This window comes from Hylobates moloch, unplaced genomic scaffold (genome assembly GCF_009828535.3).
Source record: "Hylobates moloch isolate HMO894 unplaced genomic scaffold, HMol_V3 SCAFFOLD_5, whole genome shotgun sequence".
Lineage (NCBI taxonomy): Eukaryota > Metazoa > Chordata > Mammalia > Primates > Hylobatidae > Hylobates > Hylobates moloch.
This window is the reverse complement of record NW_026652280.1, coordinates 76548801-76564223: the sequence shown is the minus strand read 5'-3', so window position 1 is coordinate 76564223 and position 15423 is coordinate 76548801. Positions and strand designations below refer to the sequence as shown.

Here is a 15423-nt window from a genome sequence, read left to right as displayed (position 1 = left end):
GGGGGGAGGGACAGCATTAGGAGATATACCTAATGCTAAACGACGAGTTAATGGGTGCAGCAAAACAACATGGCACATGGATACATATGTAACAAACCTGCATATCGTGCACATGTACCCTAAAACCTAAAGTATAATAATAAAAAAATAAAAATAAATAAAATAAAATAGAATAAATGGGGAAAAGTGTAAAAAATAAATAAATAAATAAATAAAGGCCATTGTACTGGTCAAGCTGCAGTGATAGGGACTTGGATTAGGGCAGAAGTAAAAATGGAGAGAAGTCAATAGACAGAAGATACGTTTTAGACATACGTGATTGTTTTATGTTTTTTTTTCTTTCTTTTATTCTTTTGTTTTGATGCATGGAATATTATACTCTGTGCTCAGTTTTACAACCTCAAAGTTTAACGTCCCCATCTACAATCATTACCACATACAAAACCAGAAAAACAAGATACCATAAAATGGTGAAAGATTAGGAAAAAGCCGACAGAGGGAAAAAAAGTGTGTTTAAAAAAGAAATATTAAAATTATTATATAGGGCAGAGTGTTGTGCTGTGATAATTCTAGTTCTAAAATAGACTAAAACAGCCAGGTACAGTGGCTAATGCCTGTAATCCCTGCATTTTGGAGGCCAAGGCAGGAGGATTGTTTAAGCCCAGGAGTTCAAGACCAGCCTGGGAAACACTGCAAGACCCTTATCTCTACAAAAAAAAAAACTTTAAAAAAAACAATTAGCGGGACATGGTGGTACATACCTGTGGTCCCAGCTAATTTGGGAGGCTGAGGTAGGAGGATTGCTTAAGCCCAGGAGTTCAAGGCTGCAGTGAGCTGTGTTTGTGCCACTGCACTCCAGCCTAGGTGACAAAGTGAGACCCTGTCTCAAAAATAAAATAAGGTTGGGTGCAGTGGCTCACACCTCTAATCCCAGCACTTTGGGAGGTCAAGGCAGGTGGATCACCAGAGGTCAGGAGTTCCCGACCAGCCTGACCAACATGCTGAAACCTCATCTCTACTAAAAAAACAAAAATTAGCCAGGTGTGGTGTCATGCACCTGTAGTCCTAGCTACTCGGGAGGCTGAGACAGGAGAATTGCTTGAACCCAGGAGGTGGAGGTTGCAGTGAGCCAAGATTGTGCCTGCACTCCAGCCTGGGTGACAGAGTGAGACTCTGTCTCAAAAATAAATAAAATAATAAAATAAAATAAGCTAAAACCATAAATGCCAAGAAGAAATTTTAAAAATTCAACTCCAAAAACCCCACTGGTTATCCATACAAAGAAAAACAAAATATTTTTACTCCTTTCTACCCTCTGGTGGTTACACATTACAATCGAAGTTTGTCATTTTTGAAGCCCTGGATAGGATGGCCATTTATAAATCCCTTTAGAAGTTCTTTTTATCTTTCTTTTTTTTTTTTGCTCTGTTACCTAGGCTGGAGTGCAGTGGTGTAACGTCAGCTCACTGCAACCTCCGCCTACTGGGCTCATGCCAATTCTCCTGCCTCAGCCTCCTAAGTAGCTGGGATTATAGGTGCCCACCACCATGTCTGGCTAATTTTTTTTTTTTTGAGACGGAGTCTCGCTCTGTCGCCCAGGCTGGAGTGCAGTGGTGCGACCTCGGCTCACTGCAAGCTCCAACTCCCGGGTTCACGCCATTCTCCTGCCTCAGCCCCCGAGTAGCTGGGACTACAGGCACCCGCCACCATGCCCGGCTAATTTTTTTGTATTTTTAGTAGAGGACGGGGTTTCACCGTGTTAGCCAGGATGGTCTCGATCTCCTGACCTGGTGATCCACCCGCCTCGGCCTCCCAAAGTGCTGGGATTACAGGCATAAGCCATCGAGCCCGGCCATATGTCTGGCTAATTTTTGTATTTTTAGTAGAGACAGGGTTTCGCCATGTTGGCCAGGCTGGTCTCAAACTCCTGACCTCAAGTGATATCTGCCTGCCTCAGCCTCCCAAAGTGCTGGGATCACCAGCCTGAGCCACCTTGACCGCCTTAATAAATTCTACCAACACAAGATTTAACTAAAATGATGCTAGATTAAAAAAATAAGAAGCCCTCTCCACTTCTTGAAAATTAATTTAATCATCATGGCAATATATTAATGAGAAGACATACATTTATAATCTCCTTACACCTCCACTGAATCATCTATACTGGCACTCTACCTGCCCAATCAAGTCCTGATTCTATAGTAACAGATGCCATAAACAAGGGTTGTTCTGCCTTCTCTTTTGTTTTCCTTGCTTGTTTACGTGTGTGTGTGTGTGTGTGTGTGTGTGTGTGTGTGTGGTGCTGTTGTTGCTGCTACTGACAACATCTAAAATCTGTCCTCCTTCTGCTAAGTTTTATGTCTTTCACTAATTGCTTCTTCTTCAAAGTAAGACAACGGCAACCAAAAATGTTTTGTTTTTTTTTTTTTTTTTTTTTTTTTTGAGACAGAGTCTCGCTCTGTCGCCCAGGCTGGAGTGCAGTGGCGCAATCTCGGCTCACTGCAAGCTCCGCCTCCCGGGTTCACGCCATTCTCCTGCCTCAGCCTCCGAATAGCTGGGACTACAGGCGCCCGCCACCGCGCCCGGCTAATTTTTTGTATTTTTTAGTAGAGACGGGGTTTCACCGTGGTTTCGATCTCCTGACCTTGTGATCCGCCCGCCTCGGCCTCCCAAAGTGCTGGGATTACAAGCGTGAGCCACCGCGCCCGGCTTTTTTTTTTTTTTTTTTTTTTTGAGACAGAGTCTCGCTCTGTCGCAATGTTTTCTGTTCTTTGTTTATTTCTCCATCTCAACATCAGAGGCCTCCGCCTCGGGGAAATAGTACCTGACTTGGAAATGCACTCCCCACACCACCATTTCAACCAACAACCTCAAATCCTTTTTGAAAAGGTGTTAGATAGCAATAAAGACATTTGGGCACACTGTACCCTCACCCCTCTATGTTTTGTCCCTTTGCACGTTCCCCTTGTCTTAGGCATTTTTCTTCCTTTCTACCTCCAGTTGGCCTCAGTGGGAGCTGGTTCATTTCAATTCACCCCAGTTTGTCACCAGCGGCTTTGGATTCAGCCATTCTCACCCAGAGCTGGACATCACAGAGCATCTACTGAGGGGCAATAACTGAAGCCACGGCCCAGGTCCTAACATACACAGGGGAAAGAACTGCTGTCCAGAATTATACCATGGATTGGCATTCTCTGTAAATATTTAATCTTGAGATAATTAGGCCAGGCACGGTAGCTCACACCTGTAATCCCAGCACTTTGGGAAGCCGAGGCGGACGGATCACCTGATGTCAGGAGTTTGAGACCAGACTGGCCAACATGGTGAAACACTATCTCTACTAAAAATATAAAAATTAGCTGGGCATGGTGATGAGTGCCTGTAATCCCAGCTACTTGGGAGGCTGAGGCTGGAGAATCACTTGAACCCAGGAGGCAGAAGTTGCAGTGAGCCAAGATGGTGCCACTGCACTCCAGCCTGGGCAACAGAGGGAAACTCTGTCTCAAAAAAAAAAAAAAAAAATCTTGAGATAATTTAATTTTTAGTATCATCCCTGAAAACAGGTGATTCCAGTCAGGAACTAGGCTAAATAAATTGTCTCTGGTCTGGTCTCGGTGGCTCACGCCTGTAATGCCAGCACTTTGGGAGGCCAAGGTGGGAGGATCGAGTGAGCCCAGGAGTTTGAGACCAGCCCAGGCAACGTAGGGAGACCCTGTCTCTATTTTTTTTTTTTTTTTTTTTGAGACGGAGTCTTGCTGTGTCACCCAGGCTGGAGTGCAGTGGCATGATCTCAGCTCATTCCAACCTCTGCCTCCTGGGTTCAAGCCATTCTCCTGGCTCAGCCGCCCCAGTAGCCGCCCCAATGTGTGCCACCATGCCCAGCTAATTTTTTTATTTTTAGTTGAGACAGGGTTTCATCATGTTGGCCAGGCTGGTCTCAAACCCCTGACCTGTAATCTCAGCACTTTGGGAGGCCGAGGTGGGTGGATCACCTGAGGTCAGGGGTTCGAGACCAGCCTGGCCAACATGGTGCAACCCTGTCTCTACTAAAAATACAAAACTTAGCTGGGCATGGTGGCGCATGCCTGTAATCCCAGCTACTCAGGAGGCTGAGGCAGGAGAATTGCTTGAACCTGGAGGTGGAGGTTGCAGTGAGCCAAGATCACGCCTTGCACTCCAGCGTGGACAAAAAGAGCGGAACTGTTTCCAAAAAAATAAAATAAAATAAAATAAATAAAAGAAAAACAATTAAATCAGCCAGGCATGGTGGCACTCGCCTATAGCCCCAGCTACTTGGGAGGCTGAGGTGGAAGGATTGCTGGAGCTCCAGAGGTCGAGGCTGCAGTGAGCTGGGATCGCGTCACGTCCTGGGCAACATTAATTACCTTTTTTTTTTTTTTTCTTAGACCGAGTCTTGCTCTGTCACCCAGGCTGGAGTGCAGTGGCGTCATCTCGGCTCACTGCAACCTCTGCCTCCCGGGTTCAAACGAGTCTCCTGCCTCAGCCTCCCGAGCAGCTGGGATAACAGGCACGCGCCACCAGGCCCAGCTAATTTTTTGTATTTTTGTAGAGACGGGGTTTCACCATGTTGGCCAGGCTGGTCTCTAACTCCTGACCTTGTGATCCGCCCCCCTCAGCCTCCCAATGTCCTGGGATTACAGGCGTGAAGCACCGCGCCCGGCCTAATTAACATTTTTTTTTTTAAATCGTCTCTGTGAGGATAATGGAGACCGTTCGCGGGGGCGGGGAGGGGGGAATTTCTGCAAAACCCCTGGGTCATTAGCTCTCCAAGATTTGGGGCTGGAGTGGAATCAGTGAATTAACTGAATTCAGAAACTGCCCAAGGACCTTATTCCAGAACATCTCCGGGCTTAGGAGATTTCTAAATTAGCGATATGGGGGACCTGGTGTTACCAGAGCCATCCAGAGACTTCCTCCACGAAGCCTGGAGCGCTCCAGGCAGAGCCAAGGGCATCTACTGCCTCTTCAAGGGGAAGACGGACATGACCCTTAACCGCCTTGGCGCCTGCTCTACTACAGCATCCCTACCCTCTTTTTCGGTGTGTTTTCATCGAGTGCTGAGGGAGACGGCGGCTTTCACAAGTTTCACAAGAATTCCTGGGAGACGACGGCTTTCACAAGAATTCCTCCCTGGCGGGCCCATCCCCTGCCTCTTGCAGCCCAGCCATCTTCCCTCAGCCCTCAAGTCCCTCGAGACTTAGCCTCCCGCCCAAAGCGCTCCTCCTGCTCTGATTGGTTCTTCCGGGAGCCTTCGGCCAATGGGGATGACGTATGCCAGTGGACGTAAGCCCGAGGGCTCGGGAGGAGGAGGGGCGTAGGGCTCTGCGACGCGCAGTGCTCTAGGACGGTGGCACGAGGTGTGTGGCGCTGGCCGCGTGGCCTCACAACCCTCGCTATCACTACCACCCAGTGCATGTGGGTGCTGAGGCCCGCAGGGATACAAGGGCGCCAGGGGCTGCCTGCAAAGTCTGTGCTGACGGAGGTGGCCGTGACGGGAAGTCCTGAATTTGGGCCTGCCGGATCCCCACGCTCCATTCCCAGAAACCCTTGCGCCTAGAAGTCTTTCTTCAAAGGAGTTGGGCCAGGGCGCCCAAGCGTTCGGGGCACCCGGCTTTGCAGGGCTCTCCCTGAAGCCCTGCTTTCTCCGCCAACACCGATTCCCTTGCTTCTGGACAGAGAGGTGAAGCACTCAGCCCTTGGCCCACCTGTGCTTCTTTGCTCAGCCTCCCGACTCAACGCTGGACATTGAGAGGAAGCAAGGCAGGCTGGACAGAGGACAAGCACAGAGAAGGCAACAGGAGCAAAGTCTGCCAACAAGCTATTTCAGGTTGGGTCTGGGGGCAAGGCCAGGCGCTTGTGGATTGAGAAGCTTCCCCAGGGCCCTTGCAACAGCTGCCATCCTCCATCCACATCTCTCTTACTGGGATGGGAATTGTTTTTGTTTTTGTTTTTGTTTTGAGACGGAGTCTCGCTCTGTCGCCCAGGCTGGAGTGCAGTGGCTCTATCTGCAACCTCTGCCTCCCAGGTTCAAGCGATTCTCCCACCTCAGCCTCCCGAGTAGCTGGGATTACAGGCGCCTGCCACCACGCCCGGCTAATTTTCGTATTTTTGTGGAGACGGGGAGTCACCATGTTGGCCAGGTTAGTCTCAAACTCCTAACCTCAGGTGATCCACCTGCCTCGGCCTCCCAAAATGCTGCGATTACAGGCATGAGCCACCCCGCCCGGCCAAGCCTGCCTTCTCTTAATTTACCTTTTCACTCTTCTTTCCTGATAGTTTTGACGTGAACTGTTCGGACCCTCAGTGCTACCTGATAGAAAACTGCATTCCAGGAAAGGAACACAGCTGTGCAGTGAGTGGGGGGGTTTCGGAGCTAAAAAGCTGTACATAAGCCTGAAGTCAGAATACTCAGTTTGTTTTGGGAGGGGTAAAATGCTTAACTCTTCTTGCTCCATTGTTAGCCTGGTAATTAACTATACAAACGTAAAGGCCAAATTCTTTGCCTACCACCAGGGTCAGTCAGGCTCGCTTTGGTCAAGTACACCCAGCCAAGGGTGGCAATGTCCTTGGTTCTGTGAGAGACCTTCCCGCAGAGTCAGAGGCTTCTCTTCTTTATTGTGCACCCTCTGCTGGTTAGTGTGATACAGTGAGCTCAGAGAAAAGAAGGCGCATACGATTTACTAGATAATTCTATACCCAGTAATGTTTCCTTAAAAGTGTTAAATTGAAGATTATACCTATGGAGCTGGGATGTGGTGCTCAGAAAGAATATAAGTAGTCAGCATTGTAGCAGTTGAGTCTCAGTGGTAATGGAAATGAGGAAGGTTGAAGGATAATAATAGTTACCATTTGGGGCATGGTAGTTATTTTGTGCCAGGCACTCACTGTGCTAAGCAACTTTACCTTCACTGACTCATTTAATCTTTAAAACAACCCTACAAGGTAAGTACTATTATTCCATTTCATGGATAGGAAAGTGAGACTCAGAAGTTAGGTCAGCTGTGTGAGATTATACAGCCAGGCTAATAAATGGAGCCAAGACCCAAACCTAGGCTTATATCTGAGCTCCCACATGTAACCACTATGATAATTTTCTTTCTTGAGATATCCTTGGCACAATTTCTGGGCTGATGTTTCCTCAGCTCATACTATTATCTCTCACTTTCAAAATTCCCCTGCCATTTCAAAGACAAAAAACAAATTAGATATAACCATGCCTCTGAAATGTATTATCTCACCTACAGGAGTCTGATCTGTGAAAAACCTAGGTTTGTTAAGACTCTTGCCAACATGTGCTCTCCTGCCAGTCCCAAAATCCTATACAGGAACCCCCGGTTCCTCAGGTTAGCTTTTCTGCAGCTTCATCACCAGCAGCAGAGTGATGTGTTCTGTGATGTCCTTCTGCAGGCAGAAGGTAAGAGAGTGGTGGGAATTCAACTGAAAACTCACCATAGAATAAGATAAAATGAGTTCAGGGCCAGAGGGTAAAGGACAAAATCAGCAAAATGTTATTGCCTATGACCACTGTAAACTATTTGGTAAAGGGCTGTTTGTTTCTAGGACAATTACTATTGTTTTCAAGAGTGAAATTGTGACTTTGCTTCTTTTCTTAAATAATGAATCTAATTGTAAAGTTTTATAAGCAGATACATTGTATGTAACATGGATAATATTCCAATGGGATGGTTGTGAAGATTAAGAGTTAATGTGGGTAAGCACTTAGAATAGTGCTTTTAATATACTAATCACAATATGTGTTAGATGATACTATTATGTTTTCCTTTTTTTGAGAGTCTCACTCTCTTGCCCAGGCAGGAGTGTGGTGGCAGAATCACAGCTCCCTGCAACCTCCACCTCCTGGGTTCATGTGATTCTCATGCCTTAGCCTTCTCAAGTAGCTGAGATTACAGGCATGCGCCACTACGCCCAGCTAATTTTTGTATTTTTAGTAGAGATGAGGTTTTGCCATGATGGCCAGGCTGGTCTCAAACTCCTGGCCTCAAGTGATCCACCCGCCTCGGCTTGCCAAAGTGCTGGGATTATAGGCATGAGCCACCACGTCCGACCCTTTTCCCATTTTCTTTTCTTTTTTTTTTTTTTTGTTTGTTTGTTTTTGAGACAGAGCCTCACTCTGTCACCCAGGCTGGAGTGCAGTGGCACAGTCTCGGCTCACTGCAACCTCCACCTCCCGTGTTCAAGCGATTCTGCCGCCTCAGCCTCCCGAGTAGCTGGGACTACAGGTGCGTGCCACCACACCCAGCTAATTTTTTGTATTTTTAGTAGAGATGGAGTTTCACTATGTTGGCCAGGCTGGTCTCGAACTCCTGACCTCATGATTCGCCTGCCTCAGCCTCCCAAAGTGCTGGGATTACAGGCGTGAGCCACGTCGCCCGGCCTGCTTAATTTCTTTAATCTTCAAATTGATGACTTTTGTTGTTTGTTGCTAGAACTAAAAATGTATAGATTATTTCCACCCCTTCACTTCACACTGGAAACGTTAATTCAGCATAAAGTAGACCCTGATATATAATGTACAAGGCCCAAGATTAGGAGTCAGAGTTACTAAGTAGATGCTGATATATAATGTACAAGGCCCAAGAAATGGGCAGGTAACTTCATCTCTCTGTGGCTCAATTTCTTCATTTATAAAAAAGAATTATGATAACCAATACTGTATACCACTCTACAGTTTGTGGAGTATATATAGTATAGTGTCTCATTTGATTTTTTTTTTTTTTTTTTGAGACTCTTGCGCTGTCGCCCAGGCTGGAGTGCAGTTGCGTGGTCTCAGCTCACTGCAGTCTCCACCTTCTTCTGGGTTCAAGCGATTCTCCTGCCTCAATCTCCTGAGTAGCTGGGATTACAGGGATGTGCCACCATACCCGGCTAATTTTTGTATTTTTTAGTAGAGACCGGGTTTCACCAATGTTGGCCAGGCTGGTCTTGAACTCCTGACCTCAAATGATTCACCTGCCTCGGCCTCTCAAAGTGCTGGGATTACAGGTGTGAGCCACAGCACCCGGCCATGTCTCATTTGATTCTAACAGTCTTGTAAGAGAAGCCTTAGCTACATGGTTCCAATTCTACGTATGAATGAGTTGAGGACTACAGTTAAGTGATTTGCCTGCTGCTTCTCTTAGTAAGTGCAGAGTTGAGATTGACTAATTCCAAATAAAGAAAAAAAGTATCAGTTGCCTGTTGTATGCTAAACACTGCTAGAGTGGTCATACAAAAGTTCCTCTTCTTAAGGAAATCTTATAAGGGGAAGACATTCAAAAATCCAGTGCATTCAAGTAACTGTACAATATATTAAAAATATAATTGGGTAAGTATAGGCAGACTTAGGAGGATAAAAAAGGAACATCCTTCCCAGACTTGAGGAGACTGGGAGACAAGGATTAGGAAACTTTTCTTGGAATAACCCCTTAGGTGAGATCTGAAAGACAAATAAGTGGGAGGAAGCAGGGAAAGATTTTTCCTGGCAGACAGCAGCATGTATACAGGTTCAGAGATGTGACCACAGGTTTGTTCGTTATTATTAGAGCAGACTATAAAAGGTGTATTGACCAGAGAGGAAAAGAGAAATTAGTAAACATGTGAGGTCTGAAGTGTCATGCAAAGGAAGTAGGTATTTCAGGACACTGGGAAACATACTGAACAGTTTTATGCAGGAGGTTATAATCTGATACCTGCTTTAGAAACAACATTCAGCCTGTTGTTCAGAAACAACATTCAGCCATTATTGGTTACTGAGCCTAGATAGGCAGCTGTTTCATAATCCAGGAGAGAGGGGATGATGGCCTGAATTAAGGCATTGACAAGATAAAAATATGAGCTATTAAAGAGAGTTTACAAAAGTTGGGGAAGTGGTTAAGGGCATAGACTCTGTAGCCAGACTTTCTGGCTCAAATTCTTTTTTTTTTTTCTTTTTTCTTTTTTTTTTTCTTTTTTAGAGACAAGATCTCACTGTTTTGCCCAGCTTAGTCTCAAACTCCTGTGCTCAAGTGATCCTCCCGCCTCAGTCTCCCAAAGTGCTAGGATTACAGGTGTGAGCCACTGTGCCTGGCCTCGAATTCAACTTTTGTCCCTGCTACTTTGCAGTTGTAAGCATGTTACTTAACTATGCCTCAGTTTACTCATTTATAATAACAGTAGTACTTTACAGGGTTACAGTGAAGATTAAATAAATTAATATTGGTAAAACACTTAGAACAATGCCTGATGGCACATAATGACTCAACAATATTAGCTTTAAAAAAACCTGATATTTAATTAGAGGCTGGGCACAGTTGCTCATGCCTATAATCTCAGCACTTTGGGAGGCCAAGGAAGGAGGATCACTTGAGGCAAGGAGTTCAAGACCAGCCTAGGCAATGTACTGAGACCTTGTCTCTAAAAAATAAAAATAGCCAGGCACAGTTGCAATCCCAGCACTTTGGGAGGCCAAGGCAGACAGATTGCTTTAGCCCAGGAGTTTGAGACTAGCCTAGGCAATATGGTAAAACCCTGTTTCTATTAAAAATACAAACAATTAGCTGGCTGAGGTGGTATATGCCTGTAGTCCCAGCTACTCAAGAGGCTGAGGTAAGATAATCACTGGAGCCTGGGAGGTTGAGGTTGCAGTGAGCTATGATTGTGTCACTGTGCTCCAGCCTGGTTGGCAGAGCAAGACCCTGTCTCAAAAAAACAAAACAACCCTGGCTGGGCATGGTGGCTCACGCCTGTAATCCCAGCACTTTTGGAGGCCGAGGCGGGTGGATCACCTGAGGTCAGGAGTTCAAGACCAGCCTGGCCAACATGGGGAAACCCTGTTTCTACTAAAAATACAAAAATTAGCCAGGCGCGGTGGCAGGCACATGGGAGGCTGAGGCAGGAGAATCACTTGAACCCAGGAGGCGGAGGTTGCAGTGAGCCAAGATCACGCCATTGCACTCCATCCTGGGCCACAGAGCGAGACTCCGCCTCAAAAAAAAAACAAAAACAAAAAACCGTGATACTTAATTAGATGTGATGGGTAAAGGAGGGAAAATTAAAAATGACTTCTGGTTTTCAAGCTCAGGCAACTGGATGAATATGATGCCTTACTTTGAAATAGAAAATCAGAGAGGTTTTTTGGAGTGGGGAATAAGTTCATTTTCTGGAAAAGCTGCATTGAAGGTGCTTGTGAGGCATATATGTAGACATGCCAGCTGTGGTATGTTTACTCCCTCAGGAAAGAGATCTAGGCAGAGGTATGGATCTGGGAATCATCATCAAGCCTTTTGTAATTAAAGCCATGGAAGAAACGGAGTGAGATTGCCTGGGAAGTACCCATTAAATGAGGTGGCTCAGAACAGACCACTGCCTGGTAGGCAGTGGCTAGAGCACAGCAGATCGTCCGCCTCCATAGCTCTTTCTGGTTAGACCACAAGTTGCTTCTATAAAAGTTTTTGAACTCTTGTGTGAGTCAATAAAATTAAATTCAGCAAGAATGATGATCCTCTATTTTGTGTCAGGCACTGAATATATCTCAGTGAGAAAGACAGATGTGGTCCCTGTCCTCACAGAGTTACAGCCTAGTGAAGGAGATGGATAATTACAATACAGATAGCTAAGTGCCATGATGTCTACAGAGTACCTCTGCCCAGGAACACCTAACTCAGACTTGTGGTGGGGTGGAGGAAGGCTTTTTTTTTTTTTTTTTTTTGAGACAAGGTATAACTGTGTTGCCCAGGCTAGTCTCAAAGTCCTGGACTCAAGCAATCCTCCTGCCTCAGCCTACCTAGCAGTTGGGATTTCAAGCATGTGGCACTGCACTCAGCCCTAGGAGGCTTTCTGAAGGAAGTGATGATAAAGGTAGATTTTGAGAGTAAAGAAACAAGTTAGCGGGCTGGACACAGTGGCTCACGCCTGTAATCTCAGCACTCCGGGAGGCCGAGGTGGGTGGATCACCTGAGGTCAGGAGACTGGCCTGACCAACAAGGTGAAACCCTGTCTCTACTAAAAATACAAAAATTAGCCGGGCGTGGCGGTGTGCGCCTGTAATCCCAGCTACTCGGGAGACTAAGACAGGAGAATTGCTTGAATCCGGGAGGTGGAGGTTACAGTGAGCTGAGATTGCACCACTGCACTCCAGCCTGGGCAATTGAGCGAGACTGTCTCAAAAAAAAAAAAAAAAAAAAGCTAGGCAAAAGGTAATGGCAGAAGGTTCCGGGCAGGCAGAATAATTTTTTTCTTTTACTTGAAGTCCCATGGAAGGAAAATAAAAGAAGGGGCAGTACATTGGGGTAGTAATGTCTATGCTTAGCCCATGAACATGCCAGTCTACCTTAGATAACAAAAGTATTTGGGTTTCCCTTCAGGTGAGGCAGTTCCAGCTCACTGCTGCATCCTGTCGGCTTGCAGCCCCTTCTTCACAGAGCGCCTGGAGCAGGAGAGGCCAGCTCAGGGTCGGAAGGTGGTGCTGGAGCTGGGTGGCCTGAAGATCAGCACACTTAGGAAGCTGGTGGACTTCTTGTATACCTCAGAAATGGAAGTATCTCAAGAAGAAGCCCAGGATGTGCTATCTGCTGCCCGTCAGCTCCGTGTGTCTGAGCTGGAATCCCTTCAGCTTGAGGGTGGAAAGTTGGTGAAGGCCCCACAGGGCCGAAGACTGAACCGAGAGTGTTTACAACCAACAAGTGCTGCACCAATCTCTGCCAGAGTGGTGACACCCAGCCACCACTCTCACAGCCCACTGCCTGCTACTCAAACTCCTTGTCCTCTTGGGGCAATAAGACTGAAGTCCTTGGGGAAGGAAGAGGGGCCCCAGGAGAACAACCCACAGAATGCAGACAATTTGTCTGGCACTCTTCTGCTCAAGAGGAAGGCCAGAGCTTGCCCAACTCCACAAGAAAAAAGCTCTTCACCATCAAGCCATAGTCAAGAGCCTAGAGAGAACAAGAATGACACTGCCCTTGATCCTACAGTGCTCTCCCCACCCAGCTTGTACCCCTCTGTGGACAAACACCTGTTGCCCAGAAAGATCAGGCTCAGTCGCTCAAAGCCATCTCCTGATATATGTACATCAAAGCCTTCCAGCATTTTAAGTGGATCTAGCTCAGTGCCTGCAATCCCTGGCCGGCGTCTTTGGCGGCAGAGGAGTGTAAATAAAGAAGCACCAGAGGACAAGCCAAAAACAGGAAGAGCTAGTCCTCTGCAGAGCACCCCAAGCCCATCTGGTCTGGGAAAGACAGGTGGGAGCAAGAAGCGGAGCCCTGACCTCAGGACACCTAACTCAGACTCTGCAGAGGAGGGGCAGGTTGGGAGAGTTAAACTTAGGAAGATTGTCAATGGGACTTGCTGGGAAGTGGTACAAGAGACTCCCCTCAAAAACTCTCAAGATAGCCCCCAGATCCCAGATCCCGGAGGAGACTTCCAAGAGCCTTCAGGAACTCAGCCATTCTCCGCTACTGAGCAGGAAATGTCATCTACGAGACTAGAACTGTGTCAGGACTCCCCCGTGTGCACTAGGCTACAAGACATTTTGGTCTCCGCTAGCCACTCCCCAGACCACCTAGTGGTGAAGTCAGAGTTTGGGTCCAGTCCAGAACTGGTAGAGAAGGAACCTATGTTGGCTATTGACTGCAGAGAACCCTATGCATTTGACACAGCTCTGCTGGAGCAGCCCTGTGAGGCTGAGGAGTACCGAATCACAAGTGCTGCTGCCACCAGTGAGCTGGAGGAGATCCTGGACTTCATGCTCTGTGGCTCAGACATTGAACCACCTATAGGGTCTCTGGAGAGTCCAGGGGCTGAGGGCTGCAGAACCTCTACCTACCATCTGACAGAAGCAGGAAAGAACTGGATTGAAGGGGAAGAATGGTGTCTACCAGACATGGAACTCTGGCCCAGGGAGCTCACAGAATTGGAAAAGGAACCTGCTGGTGAGAACAGAGAGCCAACTGAGCTCCTTAGCCCCCTTGTCATGCCCCCTGAGGTGAGTGGAGAAGTGCTTTCAGTAGGAGGCCATTGGACACCAGACCTTGAAATTACCAGCTCCCAGCCACTGGATGGTCAGGAAGACAAACTTCTCCATGTCAGCTCCCTTGATACTCCCCAGAGGTCTTACGGGGACCTCTCATCTCCCTGCTCAAACTGGGTGGAGACTGGGCTGGAAGTCTCCTTGACTACAGATGAGTTATTATACCCTTCTCCCAAGGCAGGCAAGGAGGTATCTGGTCACTCTGAACTACTAGGCTCAATTCCTGCCAGCTCTGAAGAGGAAGAGATTGATGTGGTGGACTGGACAGCAGAGGGGAGGCTGGTACCCACTAGTGTTCCCTCCGTGTGGCCTGACCCTTCTTCAGAGTCAGAAACAGAGATAGATATACTAACATAGTGGAGGGGGGAGGGCAGGTTAGGGGCCCTGGGAGGATGGGAAGTGTTAGCTAACAAAAGGCTTACTGGCAGAGAAGCTGGCACGTGCCCTAGGCACAAGAGGCATGTGTACTCTGGCTCTTTGTAGGTCCCTTCCTCCCTTCCCTAAGCCTCAGAAGCCAGGCAGAAGCCAAGGGTACCATAGATAGAAAATTATGAACTTGTACCATCTTTGTAATCTATTTTCCAGTTAGTGACAACTGAAACAAACTGTGTGCTCCCCAATTCTTGTGGGTCATAGGTAACAGCCAAGGCCAGGTCTCTCAGGTCATAAGGTATCCAGTCTCTGGTAATTTAGGAAAAGCTGAGAAAGAACACCCTCTGTGGTGGGGTATTGTTTAAGAAAATGTTCCAGAGGAAGGTGTGAAGCAGTGTTGGGTGGAATACTAAGTGGGTGGGAGTGATGGATGCTGTCCAGCACCTAAAGTGGGGCTTATTCACTGCCAGTATTAGGAAGTCTAGCTAAAACCTCTGCAGGGGCCAAGAAGATGTACTTCCATCATTACTTCCAAAAAGTAAGTTGAAAAAGATACAGTTGCTTTTTAAAAAAATAAATTATTTACTTTGCTCCCATAATTTTTACAAATATTTCTCATGTTTTACCAGAGACCCTAAAAGTTCCAGGTCAGGCCAGGTGTGGTGGCTCATCATGCCTGTAACGCCAGCACTTTGGGAGGTCAAGGCAGGCGTATCACTTGAGGTCAGGAGTTTGAGACCAGCCTGGCCAACATGGTGAAACCCTGCCTTTACGAAAAATAAAAAATAAATTAGCCAGGCGTGGTGGTGTGCACCTGTGATCCCAGTTACTCAGGAGACTGAGGCAGGAGAATCGCTTGAACCTGGGAGACAAAGGTTGCAGTGAGTGAGATAGCACCACTATACTCCAGCGTGGGTGACAAAGTGAGACTCCGGCTCTTAAAAATTTTTTTTGTTAAAGTTCCAGGTCACATGGCTATCTTGGGCTATGAAAAATAAGGACTCCCAACTCCACAAGGCTGGCTTTGT

General features: G+C 47.0%; 1 protein-coding gene across 2 annotated transcripts; it reads left to right on the top strand.

The window, feature by feature from the left end:
* The first annotated feature begins 3029 nt into the window (after positions 1–3029).
* Positions 3030–15060, top strand: BTBD18 (BTB domain containing 18). Of its 2 annotated transcripts, XM_058438703.1 has the most exons (5): positions 3030–3134; positions 5698–5848; positions 6298–6373; positions 7266–7435; positions 12363–15060. In XM_058438703.1, the coding sequence occupies exons 4-5, from the start codon at positions 7312–7314 to the stop codon at positions 14378–14380; spliced, it is 2142 nt and encodes a 713-aa protein (XP_058294686.1). In that variant the 5' UTR covers positions 3030–3134; positions 5698–5848; positions 6298–6373; positions 7266–7311; the 3' UTR covers positions 14381–15060. The 2 variants fall into 2 exon arrangements, with proteins under 2 accessions (XP_058294686.1, XP_032008829.1); XM_032152938.2 differs by lacking the exons at positions 3030–3134; positions 5698–5848; positions 6298–6373 and having other exon boundaries at positions 7049–7435.
* The last annotated feature ends 363 nt before the right edge of the window (positions 15061–15423 follow it).